This window comes from Nycticebus coucang, chromosome 13, assembly GCF_027406575.1.
Source record: "Nycticebus coucang isolate mNycCou1 chromosome 13, mNycCou1.pri, whole genome shotgun sequence".
Lineage (NCBI taxonomy): Eukaryota > Metazoa > Chordata > Mammalia > Primates > Lorisidae > Nycticebus > Nycticebus coucang.
Genome location: NC_069792.1, coordinates 12,312,130 through 12,328,551, shown reverse-complemented (window position 1 = coordinate 12,328,551; position 16,422 = coordinate 12,312,130). Strand labels below are relative to the sequence as shown.

Genomic DNA, 16,422 nt, shown 5'->3' with positions numbered 1-16,422 from the left:
CTTCTAAGCCAAGCTTTAAAATTGATGGAGGAATCAAATCTTTTAGTGATATGCAAACATTGAGGAAATTTGCCACAACAAGACCAGCTTTACAGGAAATACTTCAACCTGTTCTACACACTGACCATCACAATGGACCACCAGCAAAATAAGGACCCAGAAATTAAAGGACAAAACCCAGCTTCCACAGTGATGCAAAAGATAAAACTAAGCAATGGACTTTCACAAAATAAGATGAATCAAATACTACCACACTTCTCAATTATCTCAGTAAATGTTAGTGGCTTTAATTCTTCACTGAAAAGGCATAGACTGGCTGATTGGATTAAAAAACACAGCCATCTGTTTGCTGTCTGCAGGAAACACACCCAGCCTCAAAAGACAATTTAAAATTCAGAATTAAAGGTTGGAAAATAAGTTTTAAGGCAAACGGAATTCAGAAGGAAAGAGGGGTTGCAATCTTATTTTTCAAATGCAAGTGGATTTAAAGCAACTAAAGGCAGAACAGACAAAGATGGACTCTTCATATTGGTCAAGGGAAAAATACAACAAGAGGACATTTCAATTCTAAATATTTATGCACCCAACTTAAATGCTCCCAGATTCTTGAAACAAACCTTACTTAGTCTGAGCATAACAGGGGACTTTAACACTCCTCTTACAGATGGGACAGATCCTTTGAACAGAAATTGAACAAAGATATAAGGGACTTAAATGAGACCCTGGAACAACTGAGCTTGAAAGACATATACAGAATAATCCATCCCAAAGCTAAAGAATATACATTCTTTTCATCAGCCCATGGAACATTCTCCAAAATTTATCATATCCTAGGACACAAAACAAACCTCAACAGAATCAAAAGAATTGAAATTTTACCTTGTGTCTTCTCAGACCACAAGGCACTAAAGGTGGAACTCAACTCCAAGAAAAATGTTCAACCCCACACAAAGGCATGGAAATTAAACAATCTTTTTTTTTTTTTTTTGGTTTTTGGCCAGGGCTAGGTTTGAACCCGCCACCTCCAGCATATGGGACTGGCGCCCTACTCCTTGAGCCACAGGCACCACCCGAAATTAAACAATCTTATGCTCAATGACATTTGGGTACAGGAAGAAATAAAAGAGGAAGTCATTAACTTCATTGAGCATAACAATAGCAAAGACACAAGCTACCAAAACCTGTGGGGTACAGCAAAAGCGGTCCTAAGAGGAAAATTTATTGCTTTAGATGCCTGCATCCAAAAAACAGCAAGAGAGCACATCAACAAACTCACAAACCATATTTTGGAATTGGAAAAAGAAGAACAATTGAAGCCTAAGCCCAGCAGAAGCAAAGAAATATTAAAATTAAATTTTAATCCAAAATTAAATCAGAGATAAATGAAATTAAAAACATAAGAATTATTCAGAAAATTAATAAAATAAGGAGTTGGTTTTTTGAAAAAATAAATAAAATAGATAAACCTTTGGCCAGACTAACTAGAAATATAAAAGTAAAATCTCTAGTAACCTCAATCAGAACTGGTAAAGGGGAAATAACAATAGATGCCACAGAGCCTCAAGAGATTATCTCTGAATACTACAAGAAACTCTATGCCCAGAAATTGGACAATGTGAAGGAAATGGATTAACATTTAGAATCACACTCTCTCCCTAGATTTAGCCAGGAAGAAATAGATCTCCTAAACAGACCAATTTCAAGCACTGAGTCAAAGAAACAATAAAAAAATCTTCCAACAAAAAAATGCACTGGTCCAGATGGCTTCACACCAGAATTCTATCAAACCTTCAAAGAAGAGCTTATTCCTGTACTGCAGAAATTATTCCAAAAAATTGAGGAGGAAGGAATCCTACCCAACACGTTCTATGAAGCAAACATCACCCTGATACCAAAACCAGGAATAAACCCAATTAAGGAGAACTTCAGACTAATTTCACTCATGAATATAGATGCAAAAATTCTCAACAAAATCCTAGCCAATAGATTACAGTTTATCATCAAAAAAGTCATACATCATGATCAAGTAAGTTTCATCCCAGGAATGCAAGGCTGGTTTAACATATGCAAGTCCATAAACATTATTCACCATATCAACAGAAACAAAAACAAAGACCATATGATCCTCTCAATAGATGCAGAAAAAGCATTTGATAAAATCCAGCATCCTTTTCTAATTAGAACAATAAAGAGTATAGGCATAGGTGGCACATTTCTTAAACTGCTCGAAGCTATCTATGACAAACCCACAGCTAATATTTTACTGAATGGAGTAAAACTGAAAGCTTTTCCACTTAGAACTGGAAGCAGACAAGGTTGTCCTCTGTCACCTTTACTATTCAACATAGTGCTGGAAGTTCTAGCCAATACAATCAGGCAAAACAAGGAAATAAAGGGAATCCAAATGGGAGCAGAGGAAGTCAAACTCCCCCTCTTTGCTGATGATATAACCTTATACTTAGAGAACCCCAAAGACTCAACCACAAGACTCCTGGAAGTCATGAAAAAATACAGTAATGTCTCAGGATATAAAAATCAATGTCCACAAGTCAGTATCCTTTGTATACCCCAATAACAGCCAACATGAGAGGCTAATTAAGGACACAACTCTCTTCACCATAGCTTCAAAGAAAATGAAATACCTAGGAATATACCTAACAAAGGAGGTAAAGGACCTCTATAAAGAAAATTATGAAATCCTAAGAAAGGAAATAGCATAGGATATTAACAAATGGAAGAACATACCATGCTCATGGCTGGGAAGAATCAACATTGTTAAAAGCAATCTACTGATTCAATGCCATCCCTATTAAAATACCAACATTGTACTTTCAAGACTTGGAAAAAATAATTCTTCTTTTTGTATGGAACCAGAAAAAAATCTGTATAGCTAAGGCAGTTTTTTTTTTTTCTTTTTTTTTTTTTTTTTGAGACAGAGTCTCACTTTATCACCCTTGGTAAAGTGCTGTGGAATCACAGCTCACAGCAACCTACAGCTCTTGGGCTTAGGCCATTCTCTTGCTTCAGCCTCCCCAGTAGCTGGGACTACAGGCACCCACCACAATGCCTGGCTATTTTTTGTTGTTGTTGTTGCAGTTTGGCCAGGGCCAGGTTTGAACCCGCCACCCTCGGCATATGGAGCTGGTGCCCTATTCACTGAGCCACAGGTGCCACCCAGCTAAGGCAGTTATTAGTAATAAAAATAAAACCAGGGGTATCAGCATACCAGACTTTAGGCTGTACTACAAGGCCATAGTGGTCAAAAGAGTATGGTACTGGCACAAAAATAGAGACATAGACATTTGGAATCCAATAGAAAACCAGGAGATGAAACATCTTACAGCCACCTAATCTTCGATAAACCAAACAAGAACATACACTGGGGGAAAGAATCCCTATTCAATAAATGGTGCTGGGAGAACTGGAAATCCGCATGTAGAAGACTGAAACTGGGCCTGCACCTTTCTCCACTCACAAACATTGATTCAAGACGGATGAAAGACCTAAATTTAAGGCATGAAACAATAAAAACCCTCAAAGAAAGCATAAAAACACTTGAAGATGACAGCCTGAGGAAAGACTTTATGAAGAAGACTTCTGTGGCAATTGCAACAACAACAAAAATAAACAAGTGGGATTTAATTAAACTGAAAAGCTTCTATACAGCTAAGGAGATAACAACCAAAGCAAATAGATGACCTACACAATGGGAAAGGATATTTGCATATTTCAAATCAGATAAAAGCTTGATAACTAGGATCTATAGAGAATTTATATTAACCCACATGAAAAAAAAAACAGCAATCCCATATATCAATGGGCAACAAACATGAATAGAACCTTCTCTAAAGAAGACAGACGAATGTCTAGCAAACATATGGAAAAATGTTCATCATCCCTAATTATTAGAGAAATGCAAATCAAAACCACCCTGAGATACCATCTAACCCCAGCGAGATTGGCCCATATCACAAAATCTCAAAAGTGCAGATGCTGGCGTGGATGTGGAGAGAAAGGAACACTTTTACACTGCTGGTGGGACTGCAAACCAGTACAACCTTTTTGAAAGGAACTGTGGAGAAACCTCAAAGAACTCAAGCTAGATCTCCCATTTGATCCTGCAATCCCATTACTGGACATCTACCCAGAAGGAAAAAAAATTCTTTTTACCACACTGGTTCTCAGCCTTCCTAATGCCTCCTAATGCCACGACCCTTTAATACAGTTCCTCATGTTATGGTGGCCCCAACCATAAAATTATTTTCATTGCTACTTCATAACTGTAATTTTGCAACTGTTATGAATCAGGATGCAGGATGTATTTTCATTGTTACATAGGGGTCGCAACCCACAGGTTGAGAACCACTGTTTTACCATAGGGACACTTTCCCTAGACTGTTGAGCGCAGTTCAATTTACAATTGCCAAAATGTGGAAGCAGCCTAAATGCCCACCAACCCAGGAGAGTATTAATGAGCTGTGGTATATGTATACCATCGAATACTATTCAGTCATTAAAAAAGATGGAGACTTTATATCCTTTGTATTAATCTGCATGGAATTGGAACATATTATTTTTAGTAAAGCATTACAAGAATGGAGAAGCTTAGTACTTAGAAGTACTAAGTTTTGATATGAGGACAATTAATGACCTAGTACAAGGTGGGGGGTGGGGCAAGGGGAGAGCAGAGAGAGAAGGAGGGAGGGAGGTGAGAGAAGGAAGAGCAGAGAGGAAAGGGGGTAGAGGGGTGGGGGGTCTTGTTTTGTGACACACCTTTTGGGGGCAAGACACAAGTATAAGAGGGACTTTACCTAACAAATGCAATCAGTGTAACCTGGTTTCTTGTACCCTCAATGAATCCCCAACAATAAAAAAAGAGAGAAAAAAATAATAATACTACAATAAAAATCCAAAAGCAATACAATGTAGCAACTATTTACATTATATTAGGCAAGCAATCTAGAAATGATTCAAAGTATAGGAGAGGACATGCGTAGGCTATGTGCACATACTGTGCCATTTTATATCAAGGAAGGACCTGAGCATCTTTGGGCTTTGGTATCCGAGGGGAGCAGTAATGTTGGCCATAGAACCAGTCTCCTGCAGATACTGAAAGATGATTCTGTATCCTTATTTCACGATAGTAATTTGAGATGTAGCTTCAAGCAATGTCTTTTATCTCTAAACTATTATGCCACAAGGTGTTGTTGATATTAATTATCATTAATGTGGTATAAAGCAAAATTTGAGCATAGTAAATTAAATTTTAACAGAGTCATTTAAAGGAAACTTTGCATTCATGGTTTTAAAAAGAAAAATTCAACAGAAGAAGGATTTTATAGGAAGGAATAAATTAGGACTTTTCAATTCTTCGTTAGCAGAGTAAACTTGGGAATATCCCAACAAATTAAAAAAATACAGCAACATTAAGTCAAGTAGAGACTATAGTATCTATCATATCTAAAGTAGCACTGGTATTGTCTTAATCGTTGGATCACTGTGAAAATCAATTTTGTCCAAATTCCCTGAACATCAGACACAAAATCTTGAATTATAGACTCAATTTACTTTATTATCTTTCACAAACCATTAATGCCTTTGAGGCAGAAAATGACACGTCTCGGAGAAAGATTGGATGGGCAAATTAGTTAGAATCAACAAAAGGCTTGGGGATGTTAACGTCCTGTAACAAATGTTCAGTTTCAGCTCAGCTCGCTTTATCTACAGATGCTAAACTGATAAAAATCAACCTGAACAATTTTGATTTTCAGTGCAAGTGCCTATCAGTTTCATTCAAGAGATTTTAAAGAATTACGTGGCATTTCAATAATGATATTTTTCCAATTCTGGAAGTTGTTAAAATGTTTATACTTCATTTAAAGGATGGGCCCTGGGGTGCTGGGGAGGGGACCAGGCATACAGATTACATCATTTTCTCTGATTTCTGTAAAGAAGGATTATCTTGGTAGGCTCTTCTACCAAGAGCCTTCTCCTAACCCTTTGCTCTTCTCCTAACCCTTCAGAGAACTCCAGTTCCAGGATCCATTTCGGTGCTTTGGAAGTTGAAAATGAAGAGGGTGAACCGTGACTTCTAATGGTTCAACTTATCATTTTTCAACTTCATAGTGGTGGGGAAGCCAATTGCGTTCATAGAAACCATACTTCAGTATGGTGTTCAATAAACTTCAGTATGGTGTTCATGACACATTCAACACTTTCATCAAAGAGGCTCTGTGTGAGATGATTTTGCCCCAATGTAGCTAACGTGAGTGTTCTGAGCATATACAGCAAGCAAGGTCAGCGAGGCTAAACTTTGATGTTCAGGAGGTTAGGTATATTAAATGCATTTTAAACTTATGATATTTTCAACTTTTGATCAGCTTATCAGGAAGTAACTACATCCTAAGTTGAGGATCATCTGTAGGATCCTCTGTAGGTGGTCTCCAAAGAACTCACGGCTCTAGAACTCTATGTTTCTGTTAACTCATTTATCAACATTCATGTTCTGGGTTGTTAACTCACCTTAACCAAACTCACCAGAAGCTGATACCTAAACAGAAAAGCAGCCTATGCATATGTGATGTGAGGCCATCTTGGCATCGGGACCGGTTCAGGCCATTGACACGGGCCTTCCTTTCATGGCAGAGAAGTCTATTCTAGAAACCATGTACGGATTTGGAAAGGTAGTTGAATCATAGTTGAATGACTATTTCTGTTAAATAAAGTGAATTGGCCATTTCTAATTTAGAGATTTTTGGCCTACTCATTTTCCTTTCTTACAAATCTGTCCTCCTCTACCACCTCTGCTTCATTTCCAGCCTTCATCACCTTGAGAAATTTATCTTAATTTTGACTTAACATGTTATTTCCCTGATATGCTAGTTTCTGAAAAAAAAATTCCCCTGGATTTCTTATTTTATCAATTTGTGCTGATTCCTCTTCTTATTTTTTTTAATTTGGAGATCATTTTCTTACCTATCCTCACTTTGTAGTTTCTGGCCGGGGCAGGGTTTGAACCCACCACCTCCTTTGAGCCACAGGCACCACCCACCATATCCTCACTTTGTAGAGTGATGCTTTGTTTTGGATCTGCAGACACCTTTATAATGACTATAGCATACACTTTCTTTTAAACAAGGTAAAGATGTTAAATAGATACCTGTGTTTTAAAATTATGAGGAAAAAATATATATTCTACGTTTAGCATGTAGGAGGTATTATTTTTCCTCAGATTGTAGTCTGCTGGACATGACGGGATACTGATGACACATCCTCCTCTCTCTTCCTGCCTGCACTGTTGCACGTGCTCTGCTGCCATGGACTGGTCTGGTGCTCATTCCCCTCTCACCTGCCTAAGGATGTCTTTTAATTTTTGTGTCCCGTCTCATCATCAGATTTCTCCTCTCTGGGCCTTTTGCATCTCTTGGAAACTCACTGCACTGTTCCCTTACAGCACTCTGCTATGTTTCCACACTCCCTTCTCCCTGCTGGCCCATGTCTCAGCCCCTTTTAGCAGAAGTTCATGAAAGAGCTGTCTCTGCCTCCTTCCCTCCCACGTTCTCTCTCTTTTTTATCTTTGCAGTTTTTGGCCAGGGCTGGGCTTGAACCGCCACCTCCTGCATATGAGGCCGGCGCCCTCCTCCTTTACGCTACAGGCGCAGCCCCTCTCCCACGTTCTCTTGAACCTGCTGTACTCTGGGGCATATCCCATGGAAATGCTCACTCGGAGCCTTCAGCAGCTGCCCGCCGCACAGTCCACTGCCCTCCAGCCCCAGTTCTCACCTTGCTGACCTGAGCCCCAGGTGTAACAGACTCCATCTCTTCCTCTTGAAACCCTTTCTTCACTTGGCCTCCGGAACACACCTTTGGTTATTCTCTTCTCGCCTCACTCGTTCCCCAGCCTTGTTGCTGGTCCTCTGTCCGGATTCCCAGGGCACCAGCCCGGGAAGGTGGCTGACAAGGGAGACGACGCTGGGAAAACCCCAGCCTTTCACACCAACTTAGGGTGTAAAGGCCGGAGGGCATGAAGGAAGTAGACACAGTCTTCTGTGCCCACTGGCGGTGCCGCCCTGGTCCTGCTTCTGGGGCGTCTTTTATGGAATACAGCAACAGAGTAAATGTGCAGGAATGAACAGCAGTTAGGGACAAAAGATGGAGGAGCCCAGGGTCCCCAGGAAGGGTAGGTGAAGGGCAGCATTTGGGTAAACAGGAACACAGGGTAATGGAACATCTGAAATGGCCAGATGCTATATATGGGGGAAGAAAAGGGGAAGCCAAGTTTTGTCCCTTTGAGCTGCTTAATTTCTCTAATTTAAACTACCGATGAGGAATCTAAAGGTCTTACCCCCTGCGCTCCTGAATCCCCATACAGAGAGAGTCACATAGACGTCCCCTGCCTGGGCACCTTGTCCTGAGTTGGAAGGTCTGTGAGGAATCCAGCCTGCCCGCCTCTCTCAGCCCTCTCTGTCTTCCTGGCCTCTCTTTAATGACCTTGAAACGCCAGCGCTTCTTAGGGGCTCAGTTTTTGGACCTCTTCCTTCATCTATCTATGCGCACAGCTGCTTCTGCTTTCACGCTGCACAAACCATCTCTACTCCGATGGTTCCCAGATGTCTGCTTCTGCCTCTGACCTCTCTGCCAAACTCTACACCCACCTGCGCACCTCCTGGTCAGCGTCTCCCTATGTCCACAACTGAACTGACTCCACACTCCCCCCAAACCCCCTTCTGCCCTGTCTTCCCATTCCCAGGGAATTAACAGTTTATCTCACGATCACTCTAGCCCCAAACCCTCATGTCATTCCTGGCTTTTCTCTCTCCCTTTCTTCCTATGTTCAGAACATTGGCTGACTGTTAGCTCTGACCTTCGAAATACACCTGCAATCCAGCTGCTTCTTACCACCTCCATTACTGCTGCTTTGGTCCAAGCCACATTGTCCCGTGTCTGGATTCCTGCAGGAGCATCCTGGTCGGGCTCTCTGCTGGTCCTCCAAACCCTCCGTCTCTTCTTCACACTGCTTCCCATTGCTGCTACCAAGTTCCATTCCACACGTATGTCACAGCACCTTGAACCCCTCCAGTGTCTTTCCATCTCATTGAGTAGGGAAGGACTGGCCCGTACACCAGGCCCTATATTACTCTGTGGCCCCCACCAGTCTTCTTCTTCCTCCCCTCCACTGCGCCATACTCTCGATTCCTCACCCCAGACTCAGAGCCCTCACCTGACCCTCAGAGTCCATACCCCAGCCTCAGAGCCATCACTCCAGCTTCAGGGCTCTCATCCCAGCCTCAGAGCCCTCACCCAACCCTCAGAGCTCACACCCCAGCCTCAGAGCCCTCACTCCAGCTTCAGAGCCCTCACCTCAGCCTCAGGGCCCACACCCAGCCTCAGAGCCCTCACTCCAGCTTCAGAGCCCTCACCCCAGCCTCAGAGCCCTCACCCAGCCTCAGAGCCCTCACCCCAGCCTCGGGGCCCTCACCGCAGCCTCAGGGCCCACACCCCAGCCTCAGAGCCCTCACTCCAGCCTCAGAGCCCTCACCCCAGCCTCAGAGCCCTCACCCCAACCTCAGAGCCCTCACTCTCCCTGTGCTCTTTGCCTGAAACTGTCTTCCCGCAGATCTCCTCCTCTGGACCTGTTCCGTCTTTCCTCAGGCCCCATCACTCTGATGAAACCAGCAACTTCCTTACCACTCTCCAGCACTCACTCCTAAGCCTGCTTTGTTTTTATCCCCAGCACTTACTCCCATTAGTCACATGATATCTTTATTTATGTGTCACTTTTTTTCCTTTCCAAAATGAAAGCAAAACTGTCTGCTTTATTCAATTTGTCTGCCACAGTCACAGAACAGTGCTTCGCTACCAAAAAATAGTTGTTGAGTGGTGAAGGAGTAAATAAAAGAAAGAATGAACAGGTGAACACATTAGTGAAAGAACAGGGTCTTGGCTGGAGTCCTGCTTATATGATGCTACTAATAAGATAGAAGCCTCCATCAGCCCGCCTGTACTGTATTCTTGCTTTCTTGTTGTTTCTTATGCAGACTTTAGCAGCAAACTTTTCTTTATATTATTAAGACGGTGCTGTTTTGCTTTTTTTTAAAAAAAAAATCTCTTGACGGAAAGAAAAGGTTAAGCTGTCTTGAATTTCTTTTAAAGCATCTGTGAAAGTTAACTTTTCGCTACTGTTTTGGATGACAAATAAGCTGGTCATGGGACGTTCATCCAGTCTGGGGCTTCCTCTAGTGTGAAGACGACTTGGCCGAGAAGAGAAGGAGCAATGAGCTGCTGCGTGGGGCCATCGAGACCTACCGAGAGGTGGCTGGCCTGCCTGCCGTGCCCTCAGACCTGCTGAAGCTGGCTCTGAAGCGGTGCTCGGACAGACAGCAGTTTCTAGGTGAGTAAGAGTTAATTCAGTGGGAGGAGGCGTGCTTTTGTCCTGAGGAACCTGCAGGCCCCGGATAATCTTTGAAGAGCTAAGTTAGATGAGAGAAAACCTGAGTTTTATAAATAATGCAAGTAACTTATCTGACTGTGTTTTAGACTAACCATCTCTAAAACTAAAACAGCAACATGAATCCTCTTACAGGATACCTTGGAGATATTGCAAGATTGATTCTAGAACACTCTGATAAAGCAAGAGCCACGATAAAGCAAGTCACATGGATTTTTGGTTTCCCCATGCATACAAACTGTATTCTATTAAATGTGCGATAGCATTATAACTAAAAAATGAATAATCCACGTACCTCAATTTAAAAATACCTAATTGCTGAAAAATGCTGGACAACTATCTGGTCCTAAAGGGAGTTGGTCTTTAGTTGGCCCTAAAGGGGTTTGCTGGTGAAGGGTCTTGCTTTGAAGTTGAAGCTGCTGACCAATCAGGGTGGTGGATGCTGAAGGTCGAGGTGGCTGTGGTGAGACCTTAAAATAAGACAGCAATAAAAAAAATACTAAAAAAAAAAATAAAATAAGGTAGCAATAAAGGTTGCCATGTCAATTACCCCTTCCTTTCATGAAGGATTGTTCTGTAGCAGATGAAACTATTGGGTAGAATTTGACCCACAGTAGAACTTCTTAAAATTGTAATCAATCCCCTCAAACCCTGCCACGGTTACATCTTCTCAGTTTATGGAATATTCTAAATACTTTGTTGTTATTTCAGCAGTGTTCCCTGCATCTTCACTAGGAGTAGATTGCACTTCCAGAAACCATTTTCTGTGGTCATCCGTGAAGAGCAGTTCCTCTTCCAGTCAAATCTGATCACGAGGTTGCAACGTCAATCGCTTCTTCAGGCTATACCCCTAATTCTAGCTCTCTTGGTATTTCCACTGCACCTGCAGTAACTTCTTCCACTGATATTTGGAACCACTCCGCATCATCTGTGAGGGTTAGAATCAACTTCTTCCAAACTCTCATTAATGTGGATACACAATTTTTCAAATTGTAAACGAGCATTGGTTTCCATCTAAATTTTACAGCTCTAACAAGAGAGGTAGCCTGTTCTTTGAAGCTATGAAGCCAAGCATTTACTTCTCTCTAGCTATGAAAACTCTAGATGGCATCTTCTTCCAACAGAGGCCATGTTGTATGCACTGAAAATACGTTGAGTGCCGCAGTGATTTGAGCTGGATCTGGTAACTTGCTGTGGCTTCTCCACCAGCACTTGCTGCTTCCCCTACACTTACACCTCACCAGCCATCCTCTGTGAGCTTCCGGCTTTTCTTCTGCAGCTTCCTCACCCCTCTCTGCCTTCATACAATAAAAGAGTTTGGGTCTTGTGCTGAAATTCTCTGAATTAGGCTTAGGCTTAAGGAAATGTTGTAGTTGGTTTGTTCTTCCATTTAAACCAGTCAAGTTTTCTCCATATCAGCAGTAAGACTATTTTGCTTTCTTAGTATTTGTGTGTTCACTAGAGTAGCACTTTCCATTTCCTTCAGGAGTTTTTCCTTTATTCAGAACTTGACTAAATGTTTGGCACAAGAGGCCTGGCTTTGGGCCTACAGAGGGTTTCAATATGGCTTCCTTACTAAGTTTCATTATTTCTAGTTTTTTGGCTTAAAATGAGATACATGTGACTCTTTCCTTCATTTGGACACTTAGAGGCCATTGTTAGGGTTAGTAATTGGCCTCGTTACAATATTGTTGTGTCTCAGAAAATAGGGAGACCCAAGAAGAGGCAGGGAGATGGGCATGGCTGGTCAATGGAGCAGGGAGAGCACACATGATAGTTATCAGTTAAATTGGTCACCTTATATGGGTGTGGTTTGTGGTGTCCCAAAACAATTACAATAGCAACATCAGAGACCACCCATCACAGATCACCAATGATGGAGATAATAATAAAGACAAAGTTTGACATATTGCAGGAATTACCACATGTGACACAGACAGGGCTGTACTCACACGTGCTGCTGTAAAATGGTGCCAACAGACTTGCTCATCACTGGATTGCCACAGACCTGCAGTTTGTGAAAAACGCAATATCTGCAAAGTGTCATGAAGCAAAATGCAATAAAGCGAGGCATGCCCATCATTACCAGATGCAGATGGCATTTTAATGCCCGCTCCTTCCCCCTCTCTTCCCATTTTAAAGGTGAAATAAATAGAACACCAGGAGCTTTAATAATTTGCCCAATGAACCACACCTAATAAATTAATAGATCTGGAATCAAAAACTCTTCTAGTGATGTCAAATTCTTTTCTCTCTTAACTCAAACAAACTCATTTGGAAAATGTTTTAGGTAGGAAAGTTAAGAGTTCCATTATAAAGAATTGGATTCTAAAAAATTTTACTTGTAAGATTCAACCCTATACCAAGGAAAATTCAAGAAAAAAAACATTTATTATTTTCAAGTGCTTGTATGGGAGACCATCCGTTGGACTGACTGCGGTCCCTGGTGCTGAAGGCAAGTAAGACTAGCAGTCAGACAACTTCCTTTTAATCAGGCTGTGATTCTCTTCCCTTAACTTCTCATCAGCCAACCAGAAGTCAGAAGCTGAGCCATGAGTCATTGCCTCACGGCAAGGTGGTTGTGGCTGGATAGTTACATGGCCAGATTACCAATGTCATTTAAGGGAGGTGCCTCTATGTAAGAGTCAAGGCCCAAGTGACCCTTCTATCAGTTTTCTAAGGAATAGAATAAAGGGGCATTGCATCACTTTTGTAGAAAACCAAAATCTGTAAAAGGAATAGAGCACAAGTGATGACTAAAAACAAGAAGTGGTCAGTTACTCTTAAACCGTAGGGGCCAGTCTAGGGGAGGAAAAGCATGCCACACAAATACAGGTTGGAAAGGCAGGGTGGGGACTCGAGGCCGGTGATGGAGGCCCCCACTGTGGACGCAAAGTCAGTATTAGGGAGTTTTTCTTTCGCCTCAGTCTCCAAACTGGCTCTGCTTGGCACTATTTACTAATTCTGTCTTTCATCTGTTGATATTTTGTTCATCATGGATTTTTATATAAAATTAATATTAATTTTGATTTTTTAAAAGGATGCATTAAAGTATTCCTCAAATCACAATTGCAGACTTTTTGGCATTTGCACCAAGGACCTCACTCGACTCCCTGTATTCCCAGCCTTGGGAATAAGACTGCCTAGGAAGAAATCTAACCTCTTCCACAACGATCATTCCGTATTTGAATATGGTTTTTACCTCTGAATGACAATGAGGCAAGTTCACTTGAGAGAGTTCTGAGGCAACTACAGGCAGATTTTAGTGAAAATGGCGAGGTGGTAAAATTTGATCCCATTAGAACAAGATTCTGGAGTGCGGAGTGGAAAGGCTGGGAGCAACGGACAGGAGGAGTTATTAGCGAGGGAATGGAGCAAACTCACCTGGGGTTGTGACTGGAATACGATTGGCCAGTCATGGGGTGTGGGCCGTGGGGTGAGCTAGGAGGCTTTATGCAGCTGGTCTGTTAGTGGCACACATCACTGCATTAGCGTATTGGCCCTCCCGCCACCCTGATACCCAGCCAGTGTTCAGTGTGTGCACAACTAAGCCCTGTAGGTAATTTGGGGGAGGGGGGGATTGTTTGTTTTTTGTGTATGCTAGTCTTGTGCCCATTTTAATTTATACAATTGAAACTTTCCAACTGTGGCAAGAAATAATTATACCTGACCCTACTAATTTTATATTTCCGTCAGAGAGCTTTAAAAATAAGTTGAAGCGTGGGTGGTGCCTGTGGCTCAAAGGAGCAGGGCACTGGCCCCATATGCCGGAGGTGGTGGGTTCAAACCCAGCCCCAGCCAAAAACTGCAAAAAAAAAAAAAATGTTGAAGCTGGAGTTTTCATGATTCTACATCAAGGATTTTCATTTTCCTTCTTTTTTTTTTTTTTTTTTTGTTAAGACAGAGTCTACTCTGTCACCCTGGATAGGATGCTGTGGTGACATGGCGCATAGCAACCTCAAGCTCTCCAGGCAGCAATCAGCCTCCTGAATAGCTGGGACTGCAGGTGCCCACCACATCGCCTAGCTAGTTTTTCTATTTTTAGTAAAGATGGGGGCTTGCTCTGCTCAGGCTGATCGTGAATTCCTGAGCTCCAACAGTCCATCCCCTCAGCCTCCCAAAATGCTGGGATGACAGGTGTGCATTACCACCGCACCGGCCCTCTACATCAGTGATTTTCAGCTGCTGTGCTGCAGCACACTAGCATCCCGTGGAAGGATCTTAGGTGTGCTGTGGGCAATTTTAAACGTCATTAATTAAATTATTTTCAAAAGAAATTCAAAGCGGGCAGCACCCGTGGCTCGAGGAGTAGGGTGCCGGTCCCATATGCTGGAGGTGGCGGGTTCAAACCCAGCCCCGGCCAAAAACCAAAAAAAAAAAAAAAGAAATTCAAAGCACACTAAGTGTATTCTTTTTTTTACTCTTTCTTTTTTTGATTAACATAATTTGTGCCATGGAAGTTCAACTATAGGCTCAAGTGTGCTGTGAGATCAAAAAGGTTGAGAAACACTGTCCTACATTAAATCGTGTAGTGCATCGCATGCTGTCATCCACCAGAGGGTCCCCTCGTCCTGGTGGATGTGGCCTGTGCTTTATTACTTAGAGATGAGGATGTTTTTATTTGGTGATGATATCAGCAGTTGAGTCCTGTGAGCCTTGGTGCCTTTTCAGGTTTTACACAGGGTACTAGACCCTGAAATCAGTTAGACTTTTTTTTATTGTTTATCCTCTATATGTAATTTTAAGGTTAACAAACTAAAAAATATCTCAGCAAAGCACTTTTTAACAAGGAATTGGTAACTAAAGAGGGAATTTAACCCAAAATGGTAAATGTTGATAAATTTAGAAAATGAAAATATCTGTAAGTGTTTATAATCAATATTATATTCAGTATCTACTTATGGTGGTTATTGATGCCACGGCCATGACATCGTAAAATCTTCCGAGGTTCTTAATAAGCCACTAATATATAAAGTCAGATTGAAGCCTGTTGTCAGGGGCTGCTGTGTAGTCGCTCATGATTTGTGTTTCAATGGAAAGTTTCCATACTCTATTTTTATTTCTGTTGGGCCTTTTTCTTTATCCCCTTCCTACCAACCCAGGTCATATGAGGGGTTCCCTGCTTACCCTCCAGAGATTAGTTCAACTATTTCCCAATGACACTTCCTTAAAGAATGACCTTGGAGTGGGCTACCTCTTGATTGGAGATAATGGCAATGCCAAGAAGGTTTATGAAGAGGTGAGCATCGTCTTTTATTAACTATATCGGATTATTCTGAACATTAAGTTCTCCTGCTATCTATAAATTACATTTAATAGGCCCGATCTTTCTCTCTCTATTTTCAATGAAGTTAAATGACATGGATTTTGATTGTTGAGATGTCCTAAACTTTGTTTTAACATTGGTTTTTTTCCCTGATCAGAAGATTTGAAATCTTAGTTAACACTTGGTACATCAAAGCCTTCAACTTACAGTTGTGATATTTTTAAAACTTCATATTTATCTTTCCATAAACAGCCTTTAAAAGAGTGTTATGATAGGAAGAGGAATTCAAGTTCTTATGTGTAAAAATATAGTATTTTTCTTTTTTACACTAAAAGTATGGTCTGAAGAGAGACCGTAGCCCAGGGCCCTTTCAAGCATGTGGAATAAATTACTAACTTTTCAAAAGAGCACTGACCTATCAATTCCCTGGCTAGAATGCCTTTCCAAGGATTTCTACTTTATAATGGATGTTTTAACAGGTAACCTCTAAGTCACAAGTAGCTACAAAATCTAGAAAGCTGTGACTTCTTTAAGCAATGAGGGAATTCTTTTGGTGCAGGATAAATAGATACCCAGTGAACTTTGAAACTGGAAAAAGTTAAGGCCTCTGTACAAGAAAGAAAACAGAGAGCTGGCATTCTTTAATTTAGGCCTATTGATCAGTGGTTTTTGAGCTAGTGCAGTCTGCATCAAAATGAGACCACTCAGG

At 41.5% G+C, this 16,422-nt stretch overlaps 1 protein-coding gene across 5 annotated transcripts in view; it reads left to right on the top strand.

The window, feature by feature from the left end:
* ASPH (aspartate beta-hydroxylase) overlaps window positions 1-16,422 on the top strand; it is a 230,019-nt gene that overhangs the window by 164,006 nt on the left and 49,591 nt on the right. For all 5 annotated transcript variants that reach the window (XM_053558393.1, XM_053558390.1, XM_053558394.1 and 2 more), the window contains 2 exons: window positions 10,240-10,390; window positions 15,550-15,686. In XM_053558393.1, coding sequence (XP_053414368.1) covers window positions 10,240-10,390; window positions 15,550-15,686 — 288 coding nt within the window. The remainder of the gene's footprint in view (window positions 1-10,239; window positions 10,391-15,549; window positions 15,687-16,422) is intronic.